Source organism: Eurosta solidaginis, chromosome 3 (genome assembly GCF_040869045.1).
Source record: "Eurosta solidaginis isolate ZX-2024a chromosome 3, ASM4086904v1, whole genome shotgun sequence".
Classification (NCBI taxonomy): domain Eukaryota; kingdom Metazoa; phylum Arthropoda; class Insecta; order Diptera; family Tephritidae; genus Eurosta; species Eurosta solidaginis.
In genome coordinates this window covers 275,426,130-275,453,429 of record NC_090321.1, presented here as the reverse complement: position 1 = coordinate 275,453,429, position 27,300 = coordinate 275,426,130, and the positions used below count along the sequence as shown (strand labels likewise).

Below are 27,300 nucleotides of genomic sequence, written 5' to 3'. Positions count from 1 at the left end.
AATGAGTATTTTAAAAGGGTGTGGGGCTTAGTTTTATAGGTGGACACCTTTTCGGAATATCGCCACAAAGGTGGACCAGGGGTGACTCTAGAATGTGTTTGTACGATATGTGTATCAAATTAAAGGTATTAATGAGGGTTTTAAAAGGGAGTGGTGGTTGTTGTATAGGTGGTCGCATTTTCGAGATATCGCCATAAAGGTGGACCAGGGGTGACCCTAGAATTTGTTTGTACAATATGGGCATCAAAAGAAAGGTGATAATGAGTATTTTAAAAGGGAGTATTCCTTAGTTCCATAGGTGGACGCCGTTTCGAGATATCACCATAAAGGTGGAGCAGGGGTGACCCTAGAATTTGTTTGTACAATATGGGTATCAAAAGAAAGGTTTTAATGAGTATTTTAAAAGGGTGTGGGGCTTAGTTCTATAGGTGGACGCCTTTTCGAGATATCGCCATAAAGATGGACCAGGGGTGACTCTAGAATGAGTTTGTACGATATGGGTATCAAATTAAAGGTATTAATGAGAGTTTTAAAAGGGAGTGGTGGTAGTTGTATATGTGAAGGCGTTTTCCAGATATCGACCATAATGTGGACTAGGGTGACCCAGAACATTATCGGTTGGATACCGCTAATTTATTTATATATGTAATACCTGGCAAGATTTTAAGGGTGTTTTATTCCGCCCTGCAGAACTTTTTCATTTTCTTCTACTTAATATGGTAGGTGTCACAACCATTTTATAAAGTTTTTTCTAAAGTTATATTTCGCGTCAATAAAACAATCCAATTACCTTACCCTTTTTTCGTATTTGGTATAGAATTATGGCATTTTTTTCATTTTTCGCAATTTTCGATATCGAAAAAGTGGGCGTGGTCATAGTCGGATTTCGTTCATTTTTCATACCAAGGTAAAGTGGGTTCAGGTAAGTACGTGAACTGAGTTTAGTAAAGATATATCGATTTTTGCTCAAGTTATCGTGTTAACGGCCATGCGGAAGGACAGACGGACGACTGTGTATAAAAACTGGGCGTGGCATCAACCGATTCCGCCCATTTTTACAGAAAACAGTTAAAGCCATAAAATCTATGCCCCTACCAAATTTCAAAAGGATTGGTTAATTTTTGTTCGATTTATGGCATTAAAATTATCCTAGACAAATTAAATGAAAAAGGGCGGAGCCACGCCCATTTTTAAATTTTCTTTTATTTTTGTATTTTGTTGCACCATATCATTACTGGAGTTGAATCGTGACATAATTTACTTATATACTGTAAAGATATTAAATTTTTTGTTAAAATTTTACTTTAAAAAAAATTTTTTTTTAAAAGTGGGCGTGGTCCTTCTCCGATTTTGCTAATTTTTATTAAGCGTACATACAGTAATAAGAGTAACGTTCCTGCCAAATTTCATCATGATATCTTCAACGACTGCCAAATTACAGCTTGCAAAAGTTTTAAATTACCTTCTTTAAAAAGTGGGCGGTGCCACGCCCATTGTCCAAAATTTTACTAATTTTATATTTTGCGTCATAAGTTCAACTCATCTACCAAGTTTCGTCGCTTTATCTGTCTTTTGTAATGAATTATCGCACTTTTTCGATTTTTCGAAATTTTCGATATCGAAAAAGTGGGCGTGGTTATAGTCCGATATCGTTCATTTTAAATAGCGTTCTGAGATGAGTGCTCAGGAACCTACATACCAAACTTCATCAAGATACCTCAAAATTTACTCAAGTTATCGTGTTAACGGACGGACGGACGGACATGGCTCAATCAAATTTTTTTTCGATCCTGATGATTTTGATATATGGAAGTCTATATCTATTTCGATTCCTTTATATATGTACAACCAACCGTTATCCAATCAAACTTAATATACTCTGTGAGCTCTGCTCAACTGAGTATAATAACAAATAAATGCGAGAGACGTAAAAACCACAGCAAACATAATTCGCCTAACGTTAGGAAAACAAAAATTGTACAATTATTGCAGAACACTACCAATTTAGTGCTGGACAGGCGGACTTCCATAGCATCGATAGAAGTGCAGCGAAACTATACTGCTGTGTAGCGCCAAGACTTCCAAGCTCTTGTGCGCATACAAAAAAGGTTGCCGAAGCACATACTGAAACGCATCACTCGATTAACTCAGTGCATCGCCGTGCAGATGTTGCCTTCGCGCTTTACTAACATGCGTAAAATGCCTACATACTACATAATCGCAACGCTTTGTTCGCATGATCTGGAAGTCTCCCATCCATAGTACTCCAAGGTAGGACATAGATGTAACTAGTCTAGATTGCATAGTCCAGAAGACAATTATAAACATGTAAAATAGATTTAAGTTAGGCTTAGGAAAGCCGTAATAAATAAATACATTACATTACATTACAAACATAAATAAACATCGTATGATGTGTATATACAAAATTATTTATACATACATAAAATAATATATACGTTTGTACGTTAATAAACAAACGAACAAGCAACAATAAAAAGGAGTAATGCAAAAATTATGCGAGAAACAGTGATCGTGTTACGTTAACATAAAACGTTACCGTGAGAAAATGAGAGCCACAACATAGTTATGTAGTGCAAGTACAGAAGAACAGAACTGCAAAAAAAAAAACACAAAGGTAAAAGCCTAGTTTGTAAAAGCAAATATAAAAGAAACTAAAATAAAACAAGTAAGGACGGGACTGTCTTCGGCTGTGCCGAAGACTTCATACCTTTCATGAATGGGGCTGAACAATAATCTTATCCCGTTCGTAATCTCCAAATAATCGGATGTATAAGATAAGAAATATATAGTGAACAGATGTGCATACCTAAACGATTTTTAAGATAAATATAAAATAAAAAATGGCAAAAACCCCCTTATCTGAACGATCGGTTGTATAGGATATATATTATATATAGCTCCGATTGAAATGGTTTTCTTTCTATCTGAACGATCGGTTGTTTGGGATAGGTATGTACTATATACATATTACTCCGATAAACGTGATTTTCTCAGGGTATCTTCTATGATATATTAGAATAAATATCACCAAGTTTAACGTTTTTATATTGGAAATTAAGGGAGAAATTGCCAAAAATCTTTCTATTTGAACGATCGGTTGTATGGGATATATACTATATAGAGCTCCGATCAAAGTGATATTTTCAGAAAATCTTCTATGATATATTAAAATATATATCTTTTTGTTGGTAATAGGCTTTTTTGACCAATCGTTTCTTAATTGCAAATAAAGATATTTATTTCAATTTTTCCACCTAACGTTTCGCTAGACTTCCTAGCATCATCAGAGGTGATGTAATATATTTGTTATTTAAATATTAAAACTAAAAGCATTAGTACCATTTAACATTGGTATCATTGTCATACGGTACTAATGCTTGTCAATTTCATTTACATAATCAATTGTTTACAAAGTAACCCTCAAAATAAAGCCGTTAGTTCAACAACGCTCTGGGGATACCATTCTTGTAATTTTGAGACATTCTTTATATCAAATCGAGGTCTTTCAGTTTTTAAAAAATTAGCAACACAATAAAAACTTCAATTTGTTATTGACATTTTTGGTTTTCTATTTCATCAAATTTATTCATAACCGTTTGTATATTTAGTTTCATAGTTTCTTTTTTGTTCACAAACCTTTCGCTATTTCTGGATCACTTTTTTCTCCATTCATCCTCCTCTAATATATTTTTATATTACGTTAAATAAATCACTTTACGCAGATTACTCAAATTAATATAAAAACATTTTTTATAAACTTTGTTTCAAGCGGATCTATTCCGGGTCACACTCTAACCAATCTAATCTACTTGGTGAAGCGAATGCGATTGCCTATATTGCCGAAGTTTTCTAAACATGTTTCATATTTATCTGTATCAGAAACTAAATTAGCCGCAGGTACTTGAATCGAGTCATGCTAATTCATTGTAGCACAAATGAAATAAAAATATTCTCGTTTTCTTTGGGTTTGGAGAAAAAACTGTATACCGTGCAGGAAATTTGGATGAGTTTAACCAACTAAAATTTGTGTATAAATAGTACTTGAGCAAATTGCATACAAAACTGAAGTCAGTAAGAATTTCACTACATGTTTATGGTTTAAAACAGGGGAGGATCTAGAATCTAGATGAACTTTGTGGAGGGGTGGTTCAACAAAATCTTTCAATTCCTCATACAAATCGACCGTTTATATGTAAACAGATGCTACTCAAAATAATTTTTTTTTTTCGATGTGTTAACATCTTTGCTCCCTATATGGGAGAGTCCTGAATATGTAAATGCAGGCGTAGTGTGTAATACTGGTATGTATATATGTATGGAGTACCAAAGAATGTGTTAGTGTAGACGTTGAGTGTATTATCGGTATGCTGTATGTAGTAATAAAGAATGAGAGCGTGATTATGTGGGAGCAAAGTACGTGGTAGAGTTGATATGAGCGAAATCAAACAACAACTTAAGCCTACCAGGACATCTACATAGCAATTAAAGTTTTTGTTCACATACACAGTTTTTGTGGATTTATGTACGTGATTGAGTAAAACCTGTAGGGAAAGTCTCTGGTGGTTCAAAACTGGCACTAGAAGGTGCTCTCAACTGGCGAGTTAAACATGGCGATGTCTTAGGAGGTGGAAATTGTCCCCGCTGCGTTACTTTTTCTGTAGCTCCGAACTAGATTCAAGTTTCCACTTTAGAGATAGTTGGTTTATTGGTACTTTTTCGATCGTTACGAACTATTGTAAAAATTTACTGTTTAGATTTCTTTCTTTTGATCGCACTATTTGGTTCATTCCGAAACGGTACATGTTGCACCTAATACGATTTTATCCACTTTTTCGATAGTTCCAAACATCTCCATAAATATAAGCAGTGGAAATATCAACTCCCTTTTTCTGATAGTTCTGATTCAGGCGAAAATTCCAAATATTTTAGTTGGTACCTTCCTGCTTAACCAGACTTCGGCCGCCCTTTAAAAGAATATCCCTTAATTGGTCTAATACTGTTTAAGCGATGCAAAGTATTTCCAGACCAAAACCCTTTGATAAATGTGTGTAAAGTTAATAAGTACTTGGGATTTCCCCGAAATTTCCCTCCAAAAGGCTCTTGGCATTTTTAATATGAATTCGTTCCGAGGTGTGGCTAGATCAAGCAGTTGTTTGCTAAGGTGTCCCGGTTTTTGACAATTTAGCCTGTTCGGCTATGGTTACTAGGGAATATTTCTGAATTTCACTTCTGCATCAGCTAGCTTTTTGGGAGCTGAGTATTGAACTCGAAATTTCCAATATTCATACTTCTTTTTTTTTTAATTTTTCATTTTTCGAGATTTTTCGAATTTCGCCATTTTTTTTTCTCATAAAAAACTTCAATTAATTCTGCAATCATCCCCACTAATCCCGGAGTGGGCCGATTTTCTTTTATATTTTTTTTTTATTTAATTGAAAAAAAAAAATTTTAAAATAAAAATTTTTTTTTTATCAATTTTATTTATATAACAAAAAAATGTAAGAAAATGATTTTTAAGTATTATTTTCTGATTCTAAGTATTGATTTCTGATTTTTAAGTATTCTTTTCATTAATCCTGGTTATTTTAATCGTAGATTACCATAATATAAAAAGGAAAGAATACTTAAAAATCATTTTCTTATATGTTTTTGTTATATAAATAAAATTGATAAAAAAAATTTTTATTTTTGAAAATTTTTTTTTCAATTAAATAAAAAAAATATAAAAAAAAATCGGCCCATTCCGGGATTAGTGGGGATGATTCCATAATTGATTGAAGTTTTTTATGAGAAAAAAAAAATGGCGAAATTCGAAAAATCTCGAAAAACTGAAAAATTAAAAAAAAAACTTTAAAAATTTTTTTGTATTTTTTCCGAAAAGTATATTTAAAAACAAATATAAAAAAAAGATCCCAAACGGTCAATTTTTGAAAAAGTTATAGCATTTTGAAAACAAATATAGTGTTTTTTAAAAATTCATATCTTTTTTTGAGTTGCATAAAAAAAATTTGAAAAAATTCTGAAAAACGTCTTTCGTAAGCTAGAAAGAGAAGAAAAACTTTCAGCCATTTCTAAAGGGGTCGGGTTCAAAATTGGTCGAAATGGGATGGAATACCCCATATATTTTCTAACAAAAATGAGAGTCCAAATTGGGTTTGGTCATGCATATAGTAAAAACTAGTTTCATATCTAGGCTCAAAGTTTTGACCGTCTATATTTATAAAAGGATCCATAAAGATCCCTATATCTATCCTTAGAACTAGTTATCAATTTGGTTTGTTTGAATTTTTTGAGAGGTTCTGCCGGCTGTAGACACTATCACATTCCTATGACCAATGACTAAGTGTTTCATTTGCTCTGCTTCATAGTGTGTGGGTAATGGCTCATTCCACCACTGCACTTTTGTTGTGCCAAATAATAAAAACAGAAGATTACCAAAAAATGCAATTGCTCCGGAAAGAAAGAATACAATGCGCCATTGAGTAATGTTTTTCTGTAAGCGAAAAAGACAACTATAATACATGTAATAAAATAAAAATACTTTGGCAATTCACAAGGTTTCTTATTCGTCGAATATGCTGTATTAAAATCAAATTTTATACGGAAAAACCTTACAAATTAAGACTTTACTTGCCTAATAAGATACCCGTCAGAATTGCCTAATTGATTTTTTTTTTGCCAACCGTATCTGTGACAATGAATCCCACAGCTAGCGGAGCCAAAATGCCCATAAAACTAGAAAAGCAGTTCGCAATGCCAACCAAAGTTCCGGCAAGATTTGGCGCCAAGTCGAAATGATTCACAGAATAACCAAAGTATAAGTTCGTGGATAGGGCAATAGCGGTCGTTAGCAAACCAATAGCCAAATCAGCTTGATCAGTATGTAAATAGCCCAAAGACACAAATCCCAAAGCGGGTATCCAAAAACCAATTGTGTTGAACATTTTTCTGCTTACAGTTACATGCAATAATTTTGACTTTTCCAACCAACTTGCCAATGGGCACAATAGCAAAGATAAAGTAAGAAAACATAAGTATGGTAACGCCGAAAAAAGGGCATTGCTATTAATATCCTTTCCTAACACACTCTTGATATAAGTTGGTATTTGCGTGAGCATTGTCCAAAAGCACCAATCATTTGCGCAATAATTAAATAGAAGCACTAGAAATGGTGTCGACGTAACAATACTTCGCCATGGCACCACCACCGGCGGTCTTTGAATTACTCCCTTGTCTTTCTCCTTATAAGCAGTCAATGACTCTTCAATCATAGCCCGTTCATTCTCTGAGATATGTCTACAATCTCGTGGTGTATTTGCGCCATACACAAACCAAATTACGGACCATAGCAAACCCAAAGCACCGGGTAAATAGAAAGTGCTTGGCCAACCCCAACGAGATGAACAGAGTTTACCACTGCTAGCCAACATCAAAACTATGCCGAATGGTCCACCAGTGTAGGTGAATGTTTGCATTGAACCACGCTCTTCGATTGGTGCCCATTTAGTCAGTATTGTAGCAAGTGCCGGCAGCAGAAGACCTTGTGAGAGACCCTGAGTAAATCGTATCACGCAAAATAATGGCCAATCGCCAAAGCTTACACTAAGTGGTGTTAAAAGTGAAAGTAAACTGTTGATGCCAATGCTGAGTAACATCAACAAACGAGCTCCGAAACGGCGTGCCCAACCACCAGCGGGTATTTGCAGTAAAACGTAACCACAGAAGAAACTGCTGAATATATACGATTTGGTTTGTTCAGACCAGGAATATTCCTGTAATAATATTGAAGATTGTGCATTGATTAATTTGTATTACATATGAAAATTTTTAACTTCTTCAACTTACGGGAAAATTCGGATTTGCTGTATTCTTATCCATCATAGCCATTATGGCTATAGATATGTTAACTCTGCTGGCAAAAAGCAGTCCAAATCCTATGAAAAGTTGGAGACATTGCAGGTGTCGATAGCCCAGTTTGCTGCGTCTACTCTTCCTATTGGCTTCCATACAGAGGCGTTAACGTCTTTTCGCGATATTTTTTATTTCAACTCTATATCGAGTTGTTTAAATCTTTTAAATTTTCAGAGTGTGTAGAATTTCTAGGTGCCAAGGTTACGTGGTACAGCAGCGAACAGAAAAATAGCAGTGGCAATTTGTAGCAAATTTCTTTAATTAAAATGTTTTTTTCTTATTTGATAAAAAATTTAAAAAATTATTTTGCGATTTACCTACGAAGAGATTTAGGCCAAGTTTACCTTCCAATTTGCATAGTGTTCCTTTTAATTTTTCCTAAAAATTTGCGGCACCTGCAGGCAGGTGAATCTTCATTAAGAAGCTTTTCAGGACAGAAATACACTCAGAGTATTTGCCAAAGCACTGCTGATGGGCGACCCAGATTAGAAAAATTGTTTCGTAATTGAAAAAAAAATTTTTTTATATATTTTTCATGTTACTTTGACCGGGTGTTGAACCCAGGACCCTAGGTGTGGTGGGCGGAGCACCGTATGCCACATCACGGCGGCAGCTGTTTCGATTATGCCTTGTAAATCTTTTCAAAGCCATTTCTCACAGGAGCAGGAGTCCAATCAGCTAAGGATATGCCTTTGTTGTTGTGCAACTGCAAATGTCTTCTTTGGATAGTTTATTCTTTGTACAGTTATACTGGGTTGGTCCCCATACGAAATAAAAAAGTTGGAAAAGTCCGACCCCAAATGTGAAGTTTAATGATGAGAGACTTTCGGAAGAATTTAACAAAAATTTGATCCTTGCAAATACAGCCGAAGTTGCCACTGATATAATCTATAATTATTATACTCAGTTGAGCAGAGCTCACAGATATTATTAACTTTGATTGGATAACGGTTGGTTGTACAGGTATAAAGGAATCGAGATAGATATAGACTTCCATATATCAAAATCATCAGTATCGAAAAAAAATTTGATTGTGCCATATTCGTCCGTCCGTCCGTCCGTTAACACGATAACTTGAGTAAATTTTGAGGAATCTTGATGAAATTTGGTATGTAGGTTATTGGGCATCATCTCAGATCGCTATTTAAAATGAACGATATCGGACTATAACCACAACCACTTTTTCGATATCGAAAATTTCGAAAAATCGAAAAAGTGCGATAATTCATTACCAAAGACGGATAAAGCGATGAAACTTGGTAGGTGAGTTGAACTTATGACGCAGAATAGTAAATTAGTAAAATTTTGGATAATGGGGGTGGCACCGCCCACTATTAAAAGAAAGTAATTTAGAAGTTTTGCAAGCTGTAATTTGGCAGTCGTTGAAGATATCATTATGAAATTTGGCAGGAACGTTACTCTTATTACTATATGTATGCCTAATAAAAATTAGCAAAATCGGAGAAAGATCACGTCCACTTAAAAAAAAAATGTTTAATTCAAATTAAAAAAAAAAGTTAGTATCTTTACAGCGTAAAAGTAGTATAAAAGTAAATTATGTCAACATTCAACTCCAGTTATTATATGGTGCAACAAAATACAAAAATAAAAGAAAATTTCAAAATGGAATACTTTTAATGCCATAAGTCGAACAAATATTTACCAATCCTTGTGAAATTTGATAGGGGCTTAGTTTCTAGGACGGTAACTGTTTTCCGTGAAAATCGGCGAAATCGGTTGAAGGCACGCACAGTTTTTATACACAGTCGACCGTCTGTCCTTCCGCTCGGCCGTTAATACGATAACTTGAGCAAAAATCGATATATCTCTACAAACTCAGCTCAGGTATTTATCTGAACTTACTTTGTATTGGTATAAAAAATGGCCGAAATCCGACTATGACCACGCCCACTTTTTCGATATCGAAAATTACGAAAAATGAAAAAAATGCCATAATTCTATACCAAATACGAAAAATGGATGACACATGGTAATTGGATTAGTTTATTGACGCAAAATTTAACTTTACAAAAAAATTTTGTAAAATGGGTGTGACACCTACAATATTAAGTAGAAGAAAATGAAAAAGTTCTGCAGGGCGAAATCAAAAGCCCTTGGAATCCTGGCAGGAATACTGTTCGTGGTATTATATATATAAATAAATTAGCGGTACCCGACAGATGATGGTCCACGTTTATGGCGATATCTCGAAAAGGCGTCCTCCTATAGAACTAAGGCCCACTCCCTTTCAAAATACTCATTAACACCTTTCATTTGAAACCCATATCGTACAAAGAAATTCTAGAGTCACCCCTGTTCCACCTTTATGGCGATATCTCGAAAAGGCGTCCACCTATAGAACTAAAGCCCACTCCCTTTTAAAATACTCATTAACAACTTTCATTTGATACCCATAATGTACAAACGCATTCTAGAGTCACCCCTGGTCCATGTTTATGGCGATATCCCGAAAAGGCGTCCACCCATAGAACTAAGGGCCACTCCCTTTTAAAATACTCATTAACACCTTTCGTTTGACATCCATATTGTACAAACGCATTCTAGAGTCAACCCTGGTCCACCTTTATAACGATATCCCGAAAAGGCGTCCACCTATAGAACTAAGACCCACTCCCTTTTAAAATACTCATTAACATCTTTCATTTGATACCCATATCGTACAAACAAATTCTAGAGTCACCCCTGGTCCACCTTTATGGCGATATCTCGAAAAGACGTCCACCGATAGAACTAAGGCCCACTCCCTTTTAGAATGCTCTTTAAAACCTTTCGTTTGATACCCATAATGTACAAACGCATTCTAGAGTCACCCCTGGTCCACGTTTATGACGATATCTCGAAAAGGCGTCCACCTATAGAACTAAGGCCCACTCCCTTTTAAAATACTCATTAACACCTTTCATTTGATACCCATTTCGTACAAACACATTATAGAGTCACCCCTGGTCCCCCTTTTTGGCGGTATCCCTAAATGACGTCCACCTATAGAACTATGGCTCACTGCCTCTTAAATACTCTTTAATGCTTTCCATTTGATACACGTGTCATACAAACAAATTCCAGGGTTACCCTAGGTTCATTTTCCTACATGGTGATTTTCCCTTATTATGTCTCTATATCTCTCAACTGAGTATGTAATGTTCAGTTACACCCGAACTTAGCCTTCCTTACTTGTTTTAGTAATATATTCTTTTTGCAAAGCGTTTTTCAAAATTATTGGCATAGTTTCTGTTACAATTTATGAAATATTTTTTTTTTAAACATCAAAAACAAAAAGAAGAATTTAATCAACGACATTTGATAAAAATTGCCACTGCTATTTTCCTGTTCGCTGTTGTATATAAACAGTTAAAATATTTGCTTTTGATTTAAACATTTTATAAAAATTTCTTGACGTTTACCATAAACAAGATGTAGATTAAAATGATAAGAGTATGTAAGTTCAACTGTAACAAAAAACAAGTAAGGAAGGCTAAGTTCGGGTGTAAGCGAACATTATATACTTAGCGTGAGCTTCAGTTGTACATTTCATTTCACCGCCCATTTAAAAAAAATGTCTCCCCATTTCCTCTTACAATAAAACTTGATAAGTGAAATATCGTTGATTCAAACTATTTTTTGCTAATTTATAGCTTATTATTCTAGTTTACGACCCTTTTAAAAATCTTTTATATAAAAGTGGGCATGGTCTTTAACTGATCTCGCCCATTTTTTCTAGAAATATTTCCTGCTATAGGGAAAATTTGTGTACCCAATTTTATACCGATCCATTAATTTTTCTTCGAGTTATGGCTACCGAAACATAGAAAATGGCTTAGTCATAAAAGGGGCGGTGCCACGCCCATTTTTTTATATTTGAAATTTTTCCTATTTGTTGTTATAAATCCAGTTGGGAAATGAAATACCATTGATATAAAACTCTTGTTTGCAAACATATAGCTTATTTTATTTTTCCACGACCCTTTTAAAAATATTTTATATAAAAGTCGGCGTGGTCCTTAACCGATTTCGATAATTATTCTTCTAAGAATTGCTTATAGTAAAGGCAACCTCCGTGCCTAATTTTGTTACGACAGGTTTAACGATTTTTGATTTATGATTAATAATATTTGTAAAATTGATATTATCACAAATGGGCGGTGCCAAGCCCATTTAAAAAAAAATTTAAATTTTTATCAAGAGTCTTAATATCAGTCCACACGTTAAATTTCAACATTCTACGTGTATTATTTACTAAATAATCAGGTTCTTTGTGTTTTTCAAAATGTTATATCATCCCAACTGGAAGCGCAAGAGGCACGTATAACAGAAATGTCATCACAAATATCCACAAATATGTCATCACAACTAGAAGAACAGAAAACGTATATGTCATTACAATTGGAATCGCAGGACACGTATAACATCCAAGATGGAAGCACAGGAGACACGTATATCCGAAATGTCGTCGCAAATGTCATCTCAACTGGAAGAGCAGAAGACATATATGGCATCCCAGCTGGAATCACATGAGACACGTATTTCAGAAATGTCGACACAGATTACATCAAAGATGGAAACACAACTGAAAGAGCAAGAGGCACGTATATCATCAAAACTCGAAGCGCGTATGGACGAGAAAATAACGCAGTTTGAAGAAAAATTCGAGGCAGAGGTGGATGCTTTGAGAGGTCGTATACAGGAATTGCAACTAATTCGCCCAGTTGTTTCAGCAAGCAATACGAAGGTAAAAATTCCAACTTTTGACGGCTCTGTTCCTTTCCAGGTGTTTAAGATACAGTTTGAGAAGACCGCAGCAGTGAACAACTGGAATGTGGAAGATAAAGTTGCTGCATTGTTCATGGCGTTGAAAGGGCCTGCAGCTGAGATTTTACAAACCATTCCAGAGGGCGAACGGAACTGTTATGAAGCATTGATGGACGCTCTAGAGAGACGATACGGAATTGAGCATAGGAGACAGATATACCAAATGGAGTTGCTGAACCGCTTCCAGAGGCCTGGTGAAACATTGCAAGAGTTTGCGTCGGATATTGAAAGGCTAGCACATTTAGCGAATGCGGACGCACCCGTGCAATACACTGAAAGGGTAAAGATTCAAAGCTTTATAAATGGCATAAGGGATGTCGAAACAAAGCGAGCTACATACGCAAACCCAAAGCCAACATTCGCAGAAACGGTATCACATGCTCTGATTCAGGAAACAGCGTCGCGTCTGTGTAAGCCAGTTTTCAAAGCACGCCGTGTGGAAGTAGACAGGCCAGAGTGGGTAGACGCAATATTGGAGGCACTGAAAGGATCGCAAAAGCGAAGTGAAAAAGTTATCAAATGCTTCAAATGCGGGAAGTCCGGTCACATAGCATGTCATTGCGATCTTGGTCTTAATAGTTCCAACAATGTGAGTGGCCGTAAACGCAAAACTGGAGGAGATGAGAAAGAGCGAGTAAGAGGTAGAGAGCTAGATCCAGCTATTGAATGCCCTGTGATATCTGTGTCGCAAATTGGTAGAAAATCGAGCAGTATTACCGTCAGAGGGAATGTGGATGGCAAAGAACGAGTACTGACTGTAGATACGGGCGCATCTCATTCCTTGAACCGATCTGACTTGGTCAACAGGAGAGTAAAACCGTTACCTGGAGCAAAGTTGCGTACGGTCACTGGCGAGTATAACCAAGTTCAAGGCGAAGTGGTATGTGAGGTATTAATTGGAAAAGTCATGGTTCTACACAAATTCGTTGTGGCGGAGATCGTTGATGAAGTCATATTGGGAGTGGACTTCTTGGTTGACCATGACGTCAGGATCGATATGCGGAGAAAAATTATGCGCTATAAGAACCAGGACATACCACTTAACTTTAGTTTGGAAAAAGGGTTCAGCAGTAATCGGGTACTGGTGGAAAAGACTTGACAAAGACCACGAAAGTCAAAGGCAAAGGTTGATAGATCGAATGGGCCAAATAAATCAAAATCAAAAGTACCTGCGAGAGAAACACTGGCTTTGACAAAATCTAAAAGACGCAGGAAAACAAAGCAACGAATTTCCGAGAAAGAATGCGAGGGTAGTTTCAAGCCGGAGCGCACTAATGTTGTGAAATGTGGGAACGATACCGATTATGCAAAGCAAATCCGTCCAGCGCAAGCTCTACGAAGTGGTTCATTGACCAAACAACAGAGTGTGAAGGAACGGCCCAGAGTAACGAGCAGTAAGATGAAACACTGGCATGACAAGAACTTTAATTCGGAAGGTTTCTTGGCGGGAGATTTGGTACTGTTAAACAACCCTCACCGGCGGAAAGGTGTTCCAGCCAAATTTCGGTGCAGTTGGGAAGGCCCGTACAAAGTTGTGAAGAAGATCAGTGATACCAGCTACCGCACACAAACCACTGGGAAATCACGGATTAGAAGGGTGGTACATTTGGAGATGCTAGCGGCGTCTAGATTGGGAGATTTGTCTGATCGGGACGATCAGACTTAGGTGGAGGGCAGTGTTACGAATATTAGCAAAACTAAGGAGTGCTGCCATCTCCAGGCCGATGCTAAGCAGTGACGTGAATTCACATCAATAATTCAATCATTATGTATCTACATAAACGAATCAATAATTGCGTCTACACATATGTACACATTCCGACGAGCAACATTTACATACAAGGCAGCGAGAGATGAGATGGCACACACAGATGAATTTACTTATACGATTATGTGTGTGCGAGAGACTGTAAACTACAAACTCACATATGTACATCTGAGAAGCGCTAAAAAGTAGACAATTGTAAACAAGTAGAAACTATATGAGAACTATACACACACGAATATAGTTGGTAAGTTCTGGAAATGGAAGAGCCTAGAAGTATGCAGCGTAAACTATAAAATCGGGGCAGGCGAGTAAGAAATAATTCAGTTTGAGTTGAGCTATCAATCAGTTTGATTAAGCACGCGATCTGGCGGCCAATAGTAGAGTTTCATTTGAGTTATCAATCAGTTTGGTTATTAAGCCAGCGAGTAGCAAAGTATAAGTGTTATTGTGAAGTACTTTAATAAAGGCCATTTTTCCATTGTTCAATATTGGAGTTATTTATTCAACAGTTTAGTGATTCGAACTTAGCAGAGGATTGCAAATAAGAGGATTTTCAAGTAAATTCGTTACAATATCCTGTGTACAAGTACAGCTGGGTCTAAAATATTAAATTAACTGTGTTAACAGGAAACCTTTAACGCCGATGTATTTTTCTTGGATCTGAAAATAAATTCCACCTAAATCAAATACAAATCTAAAATAATAAGTAGAAGGCGCAATAAAAACCTATGGATATGTTCAAATAGTTGCTTATTTAGGAACAATGCTTTTATGAGTACTTAAGTTAAAAAATTTAAAACAAACAAAAAATAGCAAATAAATGCGAGAGACATAAAAACCACAGCAAACATAATTATCCGAACGTTAGAAAAACAACAAAAAATAAATAATATGTTATGATGTGTATAGACATAATTATTTATACATACATGAATACGTTTGTACGTTGATAAACAAACAAACATGCAACAATAAAAAAGTTTTACATAAAACTTTACCCTGAGGAAATGAGAGCCACAATGTAGTTATATAGTCAGTGGCGTAGTGAGGCTTTCTTGTGCCCGGGACAAAATATATTTTTGGCTCCCTCCCTCCTATTATTACCACAACAATATAATTTTATATAATCAAAAATTATGAACCAATAAAACCGTAGGCTGAAAATATCATCTATAAGTAGACTCAAATACATATTTAATAATAATATGATTATAATACTGATCGTGCGGGGATCGAACGAAGAAAATGCCGGTGCGAACTCACGGCAGATTTGGTACCAAAAGAAATGAAAAGCAACGAATTAGAGTAATGATAAAAGTGTATTTAAAAGGATAAATACAAAGGTATACAAGCAAGGTAAGTATATAGATTTATAGGTACAATAGAAAGTTAATCACGATAGAAAAAACTTATAGTTTACCTGTAAGACACGATGATGGCTGGATGCGATTCCGATGATGGTTATCAAAAGACTCATCGTTCCAGCCAATCATTAGTTACTTCACTCTTATTATGCAAGTGATCACTGGTAATTTTCCAATGACAGAGTTGCTTTGTACGGAACTGCTGAATTGGGAGAACACCAGCGATTCCCAACCATTGCAAGCCTTTTGGCTTCAACAATACATTAGTAAAACTAATATCTATGTGCAAAATTTGCTTGCCTTTGAGGAACCAAATATATCAATGATATCATCAAAATTTTCTTTTTCCACACTTAATAATGTTAGGTCACTTAGACGACATTGCCCCATCATCCATCGTAAATATGTCAAAATCTGTTTTAATTTGCTGAATGAACGTTCACAGCTAGCTATCGATACTGAGATATACAAGAGTATTTGAAGTCCTACTCGCAAGTTTGGAAAAACATCTTCTCCATGCGAGATTATAAAAGTAAGTAATTCTAACGGAGTTTTATGTTCAATTTCTTTTCTACTGCCAAGTAATATTTTGCAATCACATATTTCGAAAAGTTCTGTTCCATCGAAATCTGTAATATAAAATTCACCAAAGTTCTTATAATTTCTTTCTAATTCGTTATTATCTTTGTTTAACAAATTTCCAACGTCTAATAGGAATCAGATTTAAAATTAAGGTAATTTATGTAAGTATTTCTTGTTGGAGGCGATCGAAAACACTTTTCATAACGGGAGAAATGTCACATTCTGTGGAAAGACCAACATCACTAGCCGATTCTCCGGTCATTTTGCGGCGCCTTCTTGCACGTTTTATTATATCAGTATCCCATTTTTCACAAAGAGATTTCGCTTTTTCTATTGCTTCTTCACAGAGAGTGTCTCGAATTTCGGATAGTTCAGTCGCTAATGATTTAAGATCATGATACACTTCTCTAAAATTCATCCCCGGATTTTGTAATCTGAGCTGCACATGATCAATCCTCCTTAAAATTTCATACCAGAAATGAACTGATGTTATGAAACTAAAATTTAGTATATTTTGCAACAGAATAGTAGCGTCGCTTCTGGTGTCACTTGTGGTGTTAGTGTCCTCTGCTAATTGTTCTAAGTTATCTACTACAATCTCTAGCCCATCGACGATAATGCTAACCGCTTGTTTCTGTCTCTCCATCGTCTTTCATATTCACGTTTGACAGTTTTCGTTAAAGCATTTTTTAATAATTCCCATCGTAACGTTGAACGTGAGAAAAAAGATGTGTACATATATGGGCAAATCCCAAAAACTTTTACTTTTTTGGAAATTCACGTTTTACACACGGGCAAAAAACTTAAGGTCTGAAAAAGGTAAAAGGATATTAAGTTTCGCCTTTTGACTATACGATCTGATGATTTTAAAAATCAAGAAAGTTGGTAGTAAGTTTTTGCAGAACTTCGAAATGTGAAAAACGCCGATTTTTACACTTTTTTAAGCGATACCCCTGATTTTTTTTTTTTGAATTTTTTTAAATTTTGAGGCATCGCTGAAACGCTATGGAATTTAAACTGAATGTTGTTTTTGAGACGGAGATTCTCAAAGTATGAGCAAAATTAATGTGCCCCTCCAATACTCAAAACTATCATCAATCAAAGTAGCGATACTTATTTTTGTCATTTTCAATATTGACAGTTTTTTGCTTATAGCTTTTTTTTTAACCAGGTTTTATTTAAAAGTAAATGAAAAGAAACACAAATTTGGTACAAAAATTAAAAAAAATAAATAAAAATTTTTTCTACACTTTTTGACGATTGCCAATTTTGGTCGGAAATTTCGTATATTTGCCCCAATAACTTTCCTTGCGTGAATATTCCAAGATGAGGTAATTGGTGGTATACTACTGTGGTGTAGAGAAAAAATTAACAAACGGGTATGAAATATTTGACGGTTACCCGGTTTCATATTTTTGCCGATATCTCTAAAACCGGGTTTCGGGTATCAACAAAATTTTACCTAAATATACCCCACATAGATAGGTATGTGCATCCTGATAAAATTTCAACACAATCGGTTAAGAAGTGTTCAAATAAGTAAACACATTTAAAGTTTTCCGGGTTTATATTTTTATCAATATCTCCAAAACCAGATCTCGGGTATAAAAACTTTTTTACCTAAACATACTTCGTTCACATATCTATATGTTTTTAAAGTTTTAAAATAATCGATAGAAAGGTGTTAAAATACATGTGTTGCAAACTTTGCAGTAAAAAATATTTTGTGGTTATTCGGTTTTATATTTTTACCGATATCTACAAAACCGGGTCTCGTGTATCAAAAAAATTTTATATAGCTAACAGCTGCATATATCTCCATATTGTGTTAAAATTTCGATATAATCGGTACAGAAATAAATGAAATAAATGTATACATATTTAACATTACGACCTCAATTTATATATATTTTGCTCGATCTTTTGACTATATCTTTTTGAGGCATTATCTAAGACGAGTAAAGGCGATGCACTATAGCTCAAATTGACCCATCAATGTTCCTAACAAAAAGATATTTGCGTGATACCATGTTTCAAAAAAATGTTTTTCTCCAAAAAAACCAAAGTTTGGCGGATTTCCCCATATACTTTCAATTATTCCACACCTGTCGCCAGTGTTCCGGATAAATGCTTGCATTTTTTAGTATAGAAAATGTTTTCCAGAAATCAGTTATAATAAAAATACAATTTTTCCAGGAAGTTCTGCTTTGCCGACCATTTGGCGTCCCCTGTAATTAGCGCCTGGTGCAAGAAAAGGGCAGCAACAAATAAACGATTAAATTAAAAGAATTCAAATTGCAATTGATAAGAACAGACAATTAGTTGGAACATCGGCTACAATGAACGAACAATCAAAGCATCAAAAAAATTTTTTTTACATATCCAGCACTATTTTCAGAACCGTTGAAAATGAAAAATACCGCGGGAAGTAAAAAATAGGTATAGTTTAGCAAAAACCTTTGCGGTCACTGTCAGTAACCATAATGTTGATTAAAACTGCCAAAATATCTGTTCTCAATTGATAAAATTTAACAATCCTTATCTTATCCCGTTGTTTTCATTTTAATCAAAGTGTGCCACTTCATAGACATTTTTAAACATAAAAAGGCGAATCTTTAGCTTCTACATAGAGTGAAAACAGTAATGCACTAAAAACATGTTATTCGAAAATTATAAAGAACTTACTGATTACACAGTACAACAAAATTAAAAATTCTTCTTGTCCCAAAGAAACCTGAACATATTTATGGCTTAGCATGTCTGAGTGCTTATTTTATTTGCACAAATAGGATTTATTTGCATCGAGGATTCACAAGTACTCTTTCGGCCAAGTTGTATAATGTATACAATACATAGTTACTTACTTACTTAATTGGCGCTTAACGGTTTAAATGGTTATGAGCTTACAACTTTAATATCGCAGCAAATATTTCTCCTTAAATAAAGCTAAATATATCATAAATAAAACATGTAAGGCGCGATAACCTACGAAGATATCTAAGGCCGAGCTTCTCTTCCAATTTGTGTCATGCTCCTCTTGATTTTCCCTACAAATTGGCCGGACGGGACCTACATGTTTTATGCCGACTCCGAACGGCATCTGCAAGGCAGATGAGATTTCACTGAGAACTTTTCATGGCAGAAATACACTCGGAGCGCTTGTCAAACACTTCCGATGGGCAACCCCGTTTAGAAAAATTTTCTTCTAATTGAAAACCCTTATTTCTAAAATTTTGATGTTGCTTTGCCCGGGGTGAACCCGACGTTCAAAACAGTGATTTAACAAGTAAAGGTGTCTAAGTTCGGGTGTAACCGAACATTATATACTCAGCGTGAGCTTCAATTGCACATTTCATTTCAGATAAATTACTTTTCTATATAACATGTGGCACCGCCCGTTTAAAAAAATGTCTCCCCATTTCCTCTTACAACAAAACTTGATAAGTGAAATATCATTGATTCTAAGTTATAGCTTATTATTTTCGTCTACGACCCTTTTAAAAATCTTGTATATAAAAGTGGGCATGGTCTCTAACCGATCTCGTTCATTTTTTCTAGAAATATTTCTAGCTATAGAGGAAATTTATGTACCCAATTTTATTAAGATTCGTTAATTTTCTTTCGAGTTATGGCTCCCGAAACATAGAAAAATGCTTAGTCATAAAAGGTGCGGTGCCACGCCCATTTTTTTAAATTTGAAATTTTTCCTATTTACCGTTATAAATCCACTTCGCAAATGAAATACCATTGTTTTAAAGCTCTTTTTTGCAAAGATATAGCTTATTTTATTCGTCCAAGACCCTTTTAAAAATCTTTTATATAAAAGTAGGCGTGGTCCTTCACCAATTTCGTTAATTTTTCTTCAAAGCATTCCTTATAGTAAACGCAACCTCTCTGCCGAATTCTGTAACGATACGTTTACCGATTTTTGATTTATGATTAATAATATTTGTATAATTGATTTTATCACAAGTGGGCGGTACCACGCCCATTTTAACATTTTTTTTTACAAATTTTTATCAAGAGTCTCAATATCAGTCCACATGTCAAATTTCAGCATTCTAGGTGTATTATTTACTAAATAATCAGGTTTTTTGTGTTTTCCAAAATGTTATATATATAAAAAGTGGGCGTGGTTATCATCCGATTTTGCTCATTTTCAATTCCAATCTATTCTGGGTCCAGATAAGCTCGTGTACCAAATTTGGTGAATATATCTCAATATTAACTCAAGTTATCGTGTTAACGGACAGACGGACGGACGGACGGACGGACGTGACTCAATAAAATTTGTTTTCGATAATGATGATTTTGATATATGGAAGTATATATCTATCTAGATTCTTTTATACCTGTACAACCACCCGTTATCCAATCATATTTAATATACTCTGTGTGCAAAGCACGCTGAATATAAAAGTGGAGAAGATACACTTAAGTTTTTGCCATTGTTGAGAGTACATTCAACGTTTTAATTGAACTCATTTTAGTACTTCGAAGTTGCGGTGGTTAGGGTTGAAGAAGAAAAGGAGAAAAAGGTTAGTGGGTTTAACTACATCAGCATGTTCATTGAGATAGACCCAAAATTAAACTTCCCAGATTTATCTTTCAGAAATATGAAACGGAATCCACTAACCTGGATACAAGTTCAGGCCAAAGCATCATCTAAAATATGTATAAATATGGTTTGGAAAATACTCCAAGTGTAGTTCTGCTATAAAAAGCTTCTCAGTGAAAATTCATCTGCTTGCAGATTCCGTTCGGAATCAGCCTTAAATATGCAAGTTCCCTACCGCCTATTTATAAGTACGTTCTTTGTTAATAAGTGTCTATATGGCAATATTGTCAATATCTGTTTTGTTACAGTTCGGAACCATACAAGAGCTGCACGGTAGCATACATACAAACATAAATAAAAATGCCATGTGTGTTTTTGTAAATCGATGGACTTATACAAAAATCCTACAGAACCGGAAGTTGGAGAGTCAAACCATATTAAAAAGTACCAATCAGCTTATTTCTGGCCGTCACCTGTTCCTGTTTTAGTCTTGGTTTTGTTGTCTATACTTTTTTTTGTCGATGTGTTTATTATAGCCCTGTTTCTTTTTACATGTCTACATTTGCAACTAAAGAAGCGCTTATTGTTTGGAGAAATAGGGAAGACACAGACCTTTTAGGTGAAGTGAAGAATTGTGGAGGCATACACTTTTTAGTACTTATTTTATGCGCACCAATTTCATAAGTGTAGATAAAGTTATGCACCTAGCATATAAAGTTTAAACAAAACACAGCTTATATGTATGTAACATTTCTATGTCGTGCTTTCTTACTTGTTATTCTTGCTGAGCAACTGAAGCGTCGTTGAAGTTCGGATAATGGCTTTTGTTAGCACAGTGGGCCATGAGTGCTGTTTTATAGCTACTCGTACTGTATGGTTTGGTATGCGTTATACACTAGACCGCAGATTTGTATCTCTATTATTTCTCCACACAATACTTCTAAGTATAATTGTGGGTGAGCGTTTTTTAATCGCAAATGTAGCGGGTTATACATGTAAAAAAACATGGCTACTGTTTACATTCGGATTTATATTGTGAGAGTCGAGTCTACAATTTTGATTTGGTAGTGCCCAGATAATCAATCTCATTCCCTTTGCATGGTATTTTATAAATTACATTGCTTTTTTCCTTTAAAGGAATTTTCGATTTTGTTTTATTGATTTAAATCATTTTGGGGCCCACGCTTTTTTTCTGTTTCCATAGGCGGATTCGGATAAGAATATTATCTTGGCCGGAGGATCATCTTTCATTCGCTTAGCATTGTTCGGTAATCGGCGTCACAAATACGTAGAGTCCCGTAAATATTTCGGATAATTTTTCACTCGAATACACCCAGGGCCGCCTGATTTGATTAGTTTAGGGTCCACGCTTTGGCACCATATAACAGGAAGAGTACCATAAGTGAGAGGAAGAGTACCATAAGTGACTTGTAGAACATAATTTTCGTTTGCCGAGAGAGGACTTTATTTTCAATTGTCTATTCAGTCCAAAGTTCCACTTGTTGACAAATATAATTCTTTCTTAGACTTCTAGAGTACCATTGTTGTTTGTGTTAATGCAGGTTTCCAAATAAACAGAGATCTTTACTTTTTCTAATATATGCCTGCAAACAGTCGTGTGGCAATTTAATTTCTAAAATTACAAAATTTACACACGGCGATAGTAACTGGGAGATGAACTGCTGAAAAATCCAATGCTACTAATCAGTTCTGTTGAACGCGCCTGAAAATATTCCACAGTATTTGCATTAAAAACACAAAGTATACATATGCACCTAGTTGTTTTTAAACGGACCTTGCAAAAAATGCGATTTGTCTAGGATGAATACGGGATAAGTCGCAATAGAGTATGAGACCAATGCCAATATTGTGCTCTTTGCATGAGTCGAACTTTTCCCCTTTGTTTGAGCAAGTCCTATGAAGAGACTAATTGTACCCATTTATACCCGAACGGGATCGATAGGAACAATCTCCTTTGAACATATATAAGAACATATGAAGACTAGTCCCTTTTCGGTTCAATAAGAGAAACACAATCGAAGGGTTTGTCAAGCCTCAAATATATTTGATGTAAGTTGTTTGCCCGCTTTTCAAAAAGGAATAAAAAATATTCGCTAAAAATTTAACCCTAACTCCGTCGAAGTTGTTAAGTCCTAGTAATTTATGTTCGGTATAGGCCGATTCAATCACCTGTAACCTTTTTTATTTCACTCATTTTGTTGCCGTTCTTTTTAATATTTCTTAAAATGGGCTACGTAGATTTCAAACTGTCTAAACCCAACTGTACTCGAAAGGGACTTAAGGCGACCAATTATGCCCAAATGTAGAAACATATCCTAACTGGATTAAGCTTTATTTTTTAACAAAATAAGTTGTACAGACTTAGGGAAGGATTTTTATGACGAAACATCATATACCATTTTTCCATATTTGAATAGCTACTTTCTCATTTTTTATAATTTTTTTTTTTTGAGTGAAGATTGGCCAGGTCCTAAGCAGCACTGACTGACCCGGATCACGGTGGGCGTCAATATTTTGCCTATATACGATACTTAGAAGACCGAATTCGCTATAAGTTTCTCAGTTTACAGGATCCCTTACTTCAAACTCTCCCCAACCAACTCTCATAATACTATACTTACAATTCTCCATAGTAAATTTGCATCTGTTTTTTGGCCATTAGAATGCGCCATTTCATAGATAAAAAAAAAAAATAAATATAAGGCGCGATAACCTCCGAAAAGATTTTAGGCCGAGTTTCTCTTCCAAATTGCGTCGTGCTCCTTTTTAATTTTTCCTACAAATTGGCGGAACGGGACCTACTTGTTTTATGCCGACTCCGAACGGTATCTGCGAGGCAGATGAGTTTTCACTTAGAGTTTTTCATGGCCGAAATACACTCGGAGTGCTTGCCAAACACTGCCGAGGGGCGACCCCGCTTAGACAAATGTTCTTCTAATTGAAAACCCGTATTTCTAAAATTTTGATGTTGTTTTGTACGGGGTGTGAACCCAGGGTATTCGGTGTGGTAGGCGGAGCACGCTACCATCACACCACGGTGGCCGCCGTCTAAAGTCCGGATTTAACTTTTATTTTCGTCCGGGTTTAATAATTTCTTTCGCATATAAAATTAAAAGTTCGAAAACAGTTATTTCTGAAGCATTTTTATTATAAGAGTAATAATGGTTTGGTTCCCTGGTTTTAAGTCGTTTACAATTTGTGAAAAGGAATAAAACTTAATTTAAATCATATCTCGTATGTCAAAAAATTTATTTTTCAGCTACCATGATTCAATCACAAGACGTTTGCTCGGCTGACAAATTTTTTGACAATTGCAGAAATTTTGCTCCTAATCGACATCCAAATTGACATCCGTGAATTGTGTTGTTTCTTTGCGATTTTTCGAAAAATATTAGTAGTAGAAATAGGAAGCAATCAGTTTACAAGTACTGAACTGAAAATTCCTTAGAACAATTTTTTAAACTTTATGATGAATTGATTAACTATACCATGATCCATTAGTGTGGCTGAACTCAATGTAACGAATTTTGCGAAAGTCCTGATTATTTTGCAGCTTCTGTTAACGTGCGAATCTCTGAACTGTCGACTGAATAACTCAAATATTCAATATAATAAAACGTTCTTAATTTAGACTAATTTGGGAGTAGTACTTCAAAATTACAATTATCGCATACTTCAATTAAGCGTGTTCAAATCAAATTGAATCCTCAGCTTGCGTTCCTTTTATACTCTTTGTAGCCTCGTTCGCATACTTCTCCTAGGGTGTAGACGTCTCACGAACAACTTACTAGAACAGCTGCTTATTTCTTTCTCTTTTATGCATCTGGTAGTTACATTTTTCTTCATTTTTCTTTTCTGTACTTTTTATTACACCCTCAGATTTATTATTTTCTGTTAAACAAATCTACTAAGCATATTCACTTGTCAAGTTTATTTTTTAATGTTATTTTTTAAAGTAATTATAAGCTCGAACACTGTAAATTAACCTAAAGTTGTGTGCTTGATTAATCATAAATAAAACAAATAAAATAAATTATGTCAAAATGCATTGAAGTTATGCTCAGATAGGGAGTCTTTGAAACAAATTTTGAATAAAATTCTGACGTACGGCATTCTTCAAACAAATTCCGAAAGAATGACCAAACCAACATAACTCTATCAATTCACGTATTATTTAGTAGAAAATGAATTATTTCCACCAAAACCTGTAAAAATTATTATCACTACCAATATACTACTAAAGGTACTCTTCTACTACAACTTTCGTTGAAGGAGATTAAATTATTCCCCGTTTTCCTTAGTTCGTAAAAGCAATCCGTTCAGATTCTTAAATTTGGGAGTGTCAAAACTCTGTCATCATTGGAGAACAAACCCCTCCTAATTGAATTATGTTCAGTTACAACCTTGCAACCAGTCTCCTGAGATATGATTTTATTAATGACTTTGCTGAGGTACGTCCTTCTTAACAAAACTTTTAAGTTACGTCCTTTCTATTAGTATAGGTCGATATATGCGTTCTAATTAATAAGTATTTTTCAATTTTTATTGATATTAATTTCTATTTAAAGTTTCAATTTTGTACTTGATTTAATTTAAATCACACTCCTTTTTAAAATTTGTGTTTCCAGATTCATGATTTCAGTGTGTATACTTTGGTCTCGTGCTTAACATTATCATAGCCGAATATATCTTTAAATGTACTTTTCTGATCTGGATCAGAAGTGGGCTCCACATTATTATGTTTTATCAGAAAATCTGGTGCATCCCATGGGGCGGGTTCAGATGAGCCAAACATTATGTATATACAATTTCCCAAAAAACTGACCACAGCTGCAATTCCAAATACAATTTGCCATTCAGAACGATCTTGCTAAAAAAGGATATAAGATTGATACTCATTAAAGTGGGTTTACCAAACACAATAAGCTGCAAACTTACCACATCTGTGACTATTGCACCAACAACTAAAGGTGTAACTAAAGGTATAATACTGGCTATGGCATTTGTAATACCCATTACAACGCTAGCGTGATTTGGCGCCAAATCAATTGTACTAAGAAGAGCTCCGGTTAATGATCCACCTTCAAAGCCAACACTCAAAACCAATAGAGAAATAGCGAGCCCACTATATGTAGAATCAAGAAAGCCAATAACGATCAACAGCACTGCAGGTATCCACATTGCAAAAGTATTGGCGGTTTTTCGCATCTTTGTTAATGTTAGCCAACCCTTTTCCACCACTTTTATGCCGACAAAGGCGTAAACATATGACATAATCCAATGAGCTATATATGGTAGTGTCGAATATAATGCATTACTCTTGATGTTCATGCTCAATACACCATTCATATATGATGGAATTTGATTTTGAAGTGTAGTAAATCCCCACATTTCACATAAACGTGCAACAATTAATGCCAAGAAAGGTACTGATGTGAACATCGCTAGCCAAGGTACTGGAATTTTCTTTTTATGAAAATCTTTTTCGCGATTTAGCGACGACTCGATATACTGACATTCTTCCTGTGAGATATAAGGTGAGGATGGTGCATTCCGTGCTCCAAACATTATCCATATTGTACACCAAGCACAACAAATGCCACCAGAAATATACGAAATACCTGGCCATCCAAATGAGCTACTTGCTATTAAACCACTAAACAACATTGAAACCACTGTACCACAACTTATACCCGAATAAGCGAGTGCACCTAAAACATAACGTTCCTCATGCGGTGACCATTTAGCTATGTGATCATTGATTGCAGGAAAGAGTGCACCTTGTAAGAGACCTTGTACAATACGAATGCCGCAGTAAGCTTGCCAGCTGCCCATGGTCACTAGATAGGGTGTTAACAAAGTTAAAATCGCTGAACTAAACGTGCTGAACAACATTACGGTTTTTGCACCTAAACGTCGATTTGCATAGCCAGCTGGGAATTGTGTGACAATATAGCCCCAATAAAAGCTGGAAATGATGTAGTTTTTTTTCTTTTTCTGACCAATCGAATTCCTTAATTAAAAATATAAACAAATGTTTGTAACACAATTTGTAAGTAGTAACCCTGCAAGAACAAAAATATCAACTACTGAAATTAGCTTACTAATACGTCACTATCTTACGGGTTTCCGGAGAGTAACCCATTTATAGTTAACTTCAAAATGTTGAGTATTAACTGGTTGGAAAGTAATATGATGCTACCATGGAATACACCGTAAAACAGAGAAATTAGAAAGGCTATTTC

The 27,300-nt window shown here is 35.2% G+C and overlaps 2 protein-coding genes and 1 pseudogene across 2 annotated transcripts in view; all 3 read right to left on the bottom strand.

The window, feature by feature from the left end:
• LOC137245615 (putative inorganic phosphate cotransporter) overlaps positions 1 to 5,352 on the bottom strand; it is a 40,562-nt gene extending 35,210 nt beyond the window's left edge. Inside the window, exon 1 of the mRNA XM_067776567.1 lies at positions 3,661 to 5,352. Within this exon, the coding sequence (XP_067632668.1) occupies positions 3,661 to 3,697 (37 nt within the window). The 5' untranslated portion in view covers positions 3,698 to 5,352. The remainder of the gene's footprint in view (positions 1 to 3,660) is intronic.
• An 853-nt stretch (positions 5,353 to 6,205) lies between these two features.
• LOC137245617 (putative inorganic phosphate cotransporter) lies at positions 6,206 to 8,077 on the bottom strand. Its single transcript, XM_067776568.1, has 3 exons — positions 7,870 to 8,077; positions 6,708 to 7,796; positions 6,206 to 6,517 (listed from the first exon to the last, which is right to left on the bottom strand). Exons 1-3 carry the CDS (start codon positions 8,029 to 8,031, stop codon positions 6,284 to 6,286), a joined length of 1,485 nt encoding a protein of 494 aa, XP_067632669.1. The 5' UTR covers positions 8,032 to 8,077; the 3' UTR covers positions 6,206 to 6,283.
• Positions 8,078 to 24,182: 16,105 nt separating this feature from the next.
• LOC137245616 (putative inorganic phosphate cotransporter) overlaps positions 24,183 to 27,300 on the bottom strand; it is a 33,497-nt pseudogene continuing 30,379 nt past the window's right edge.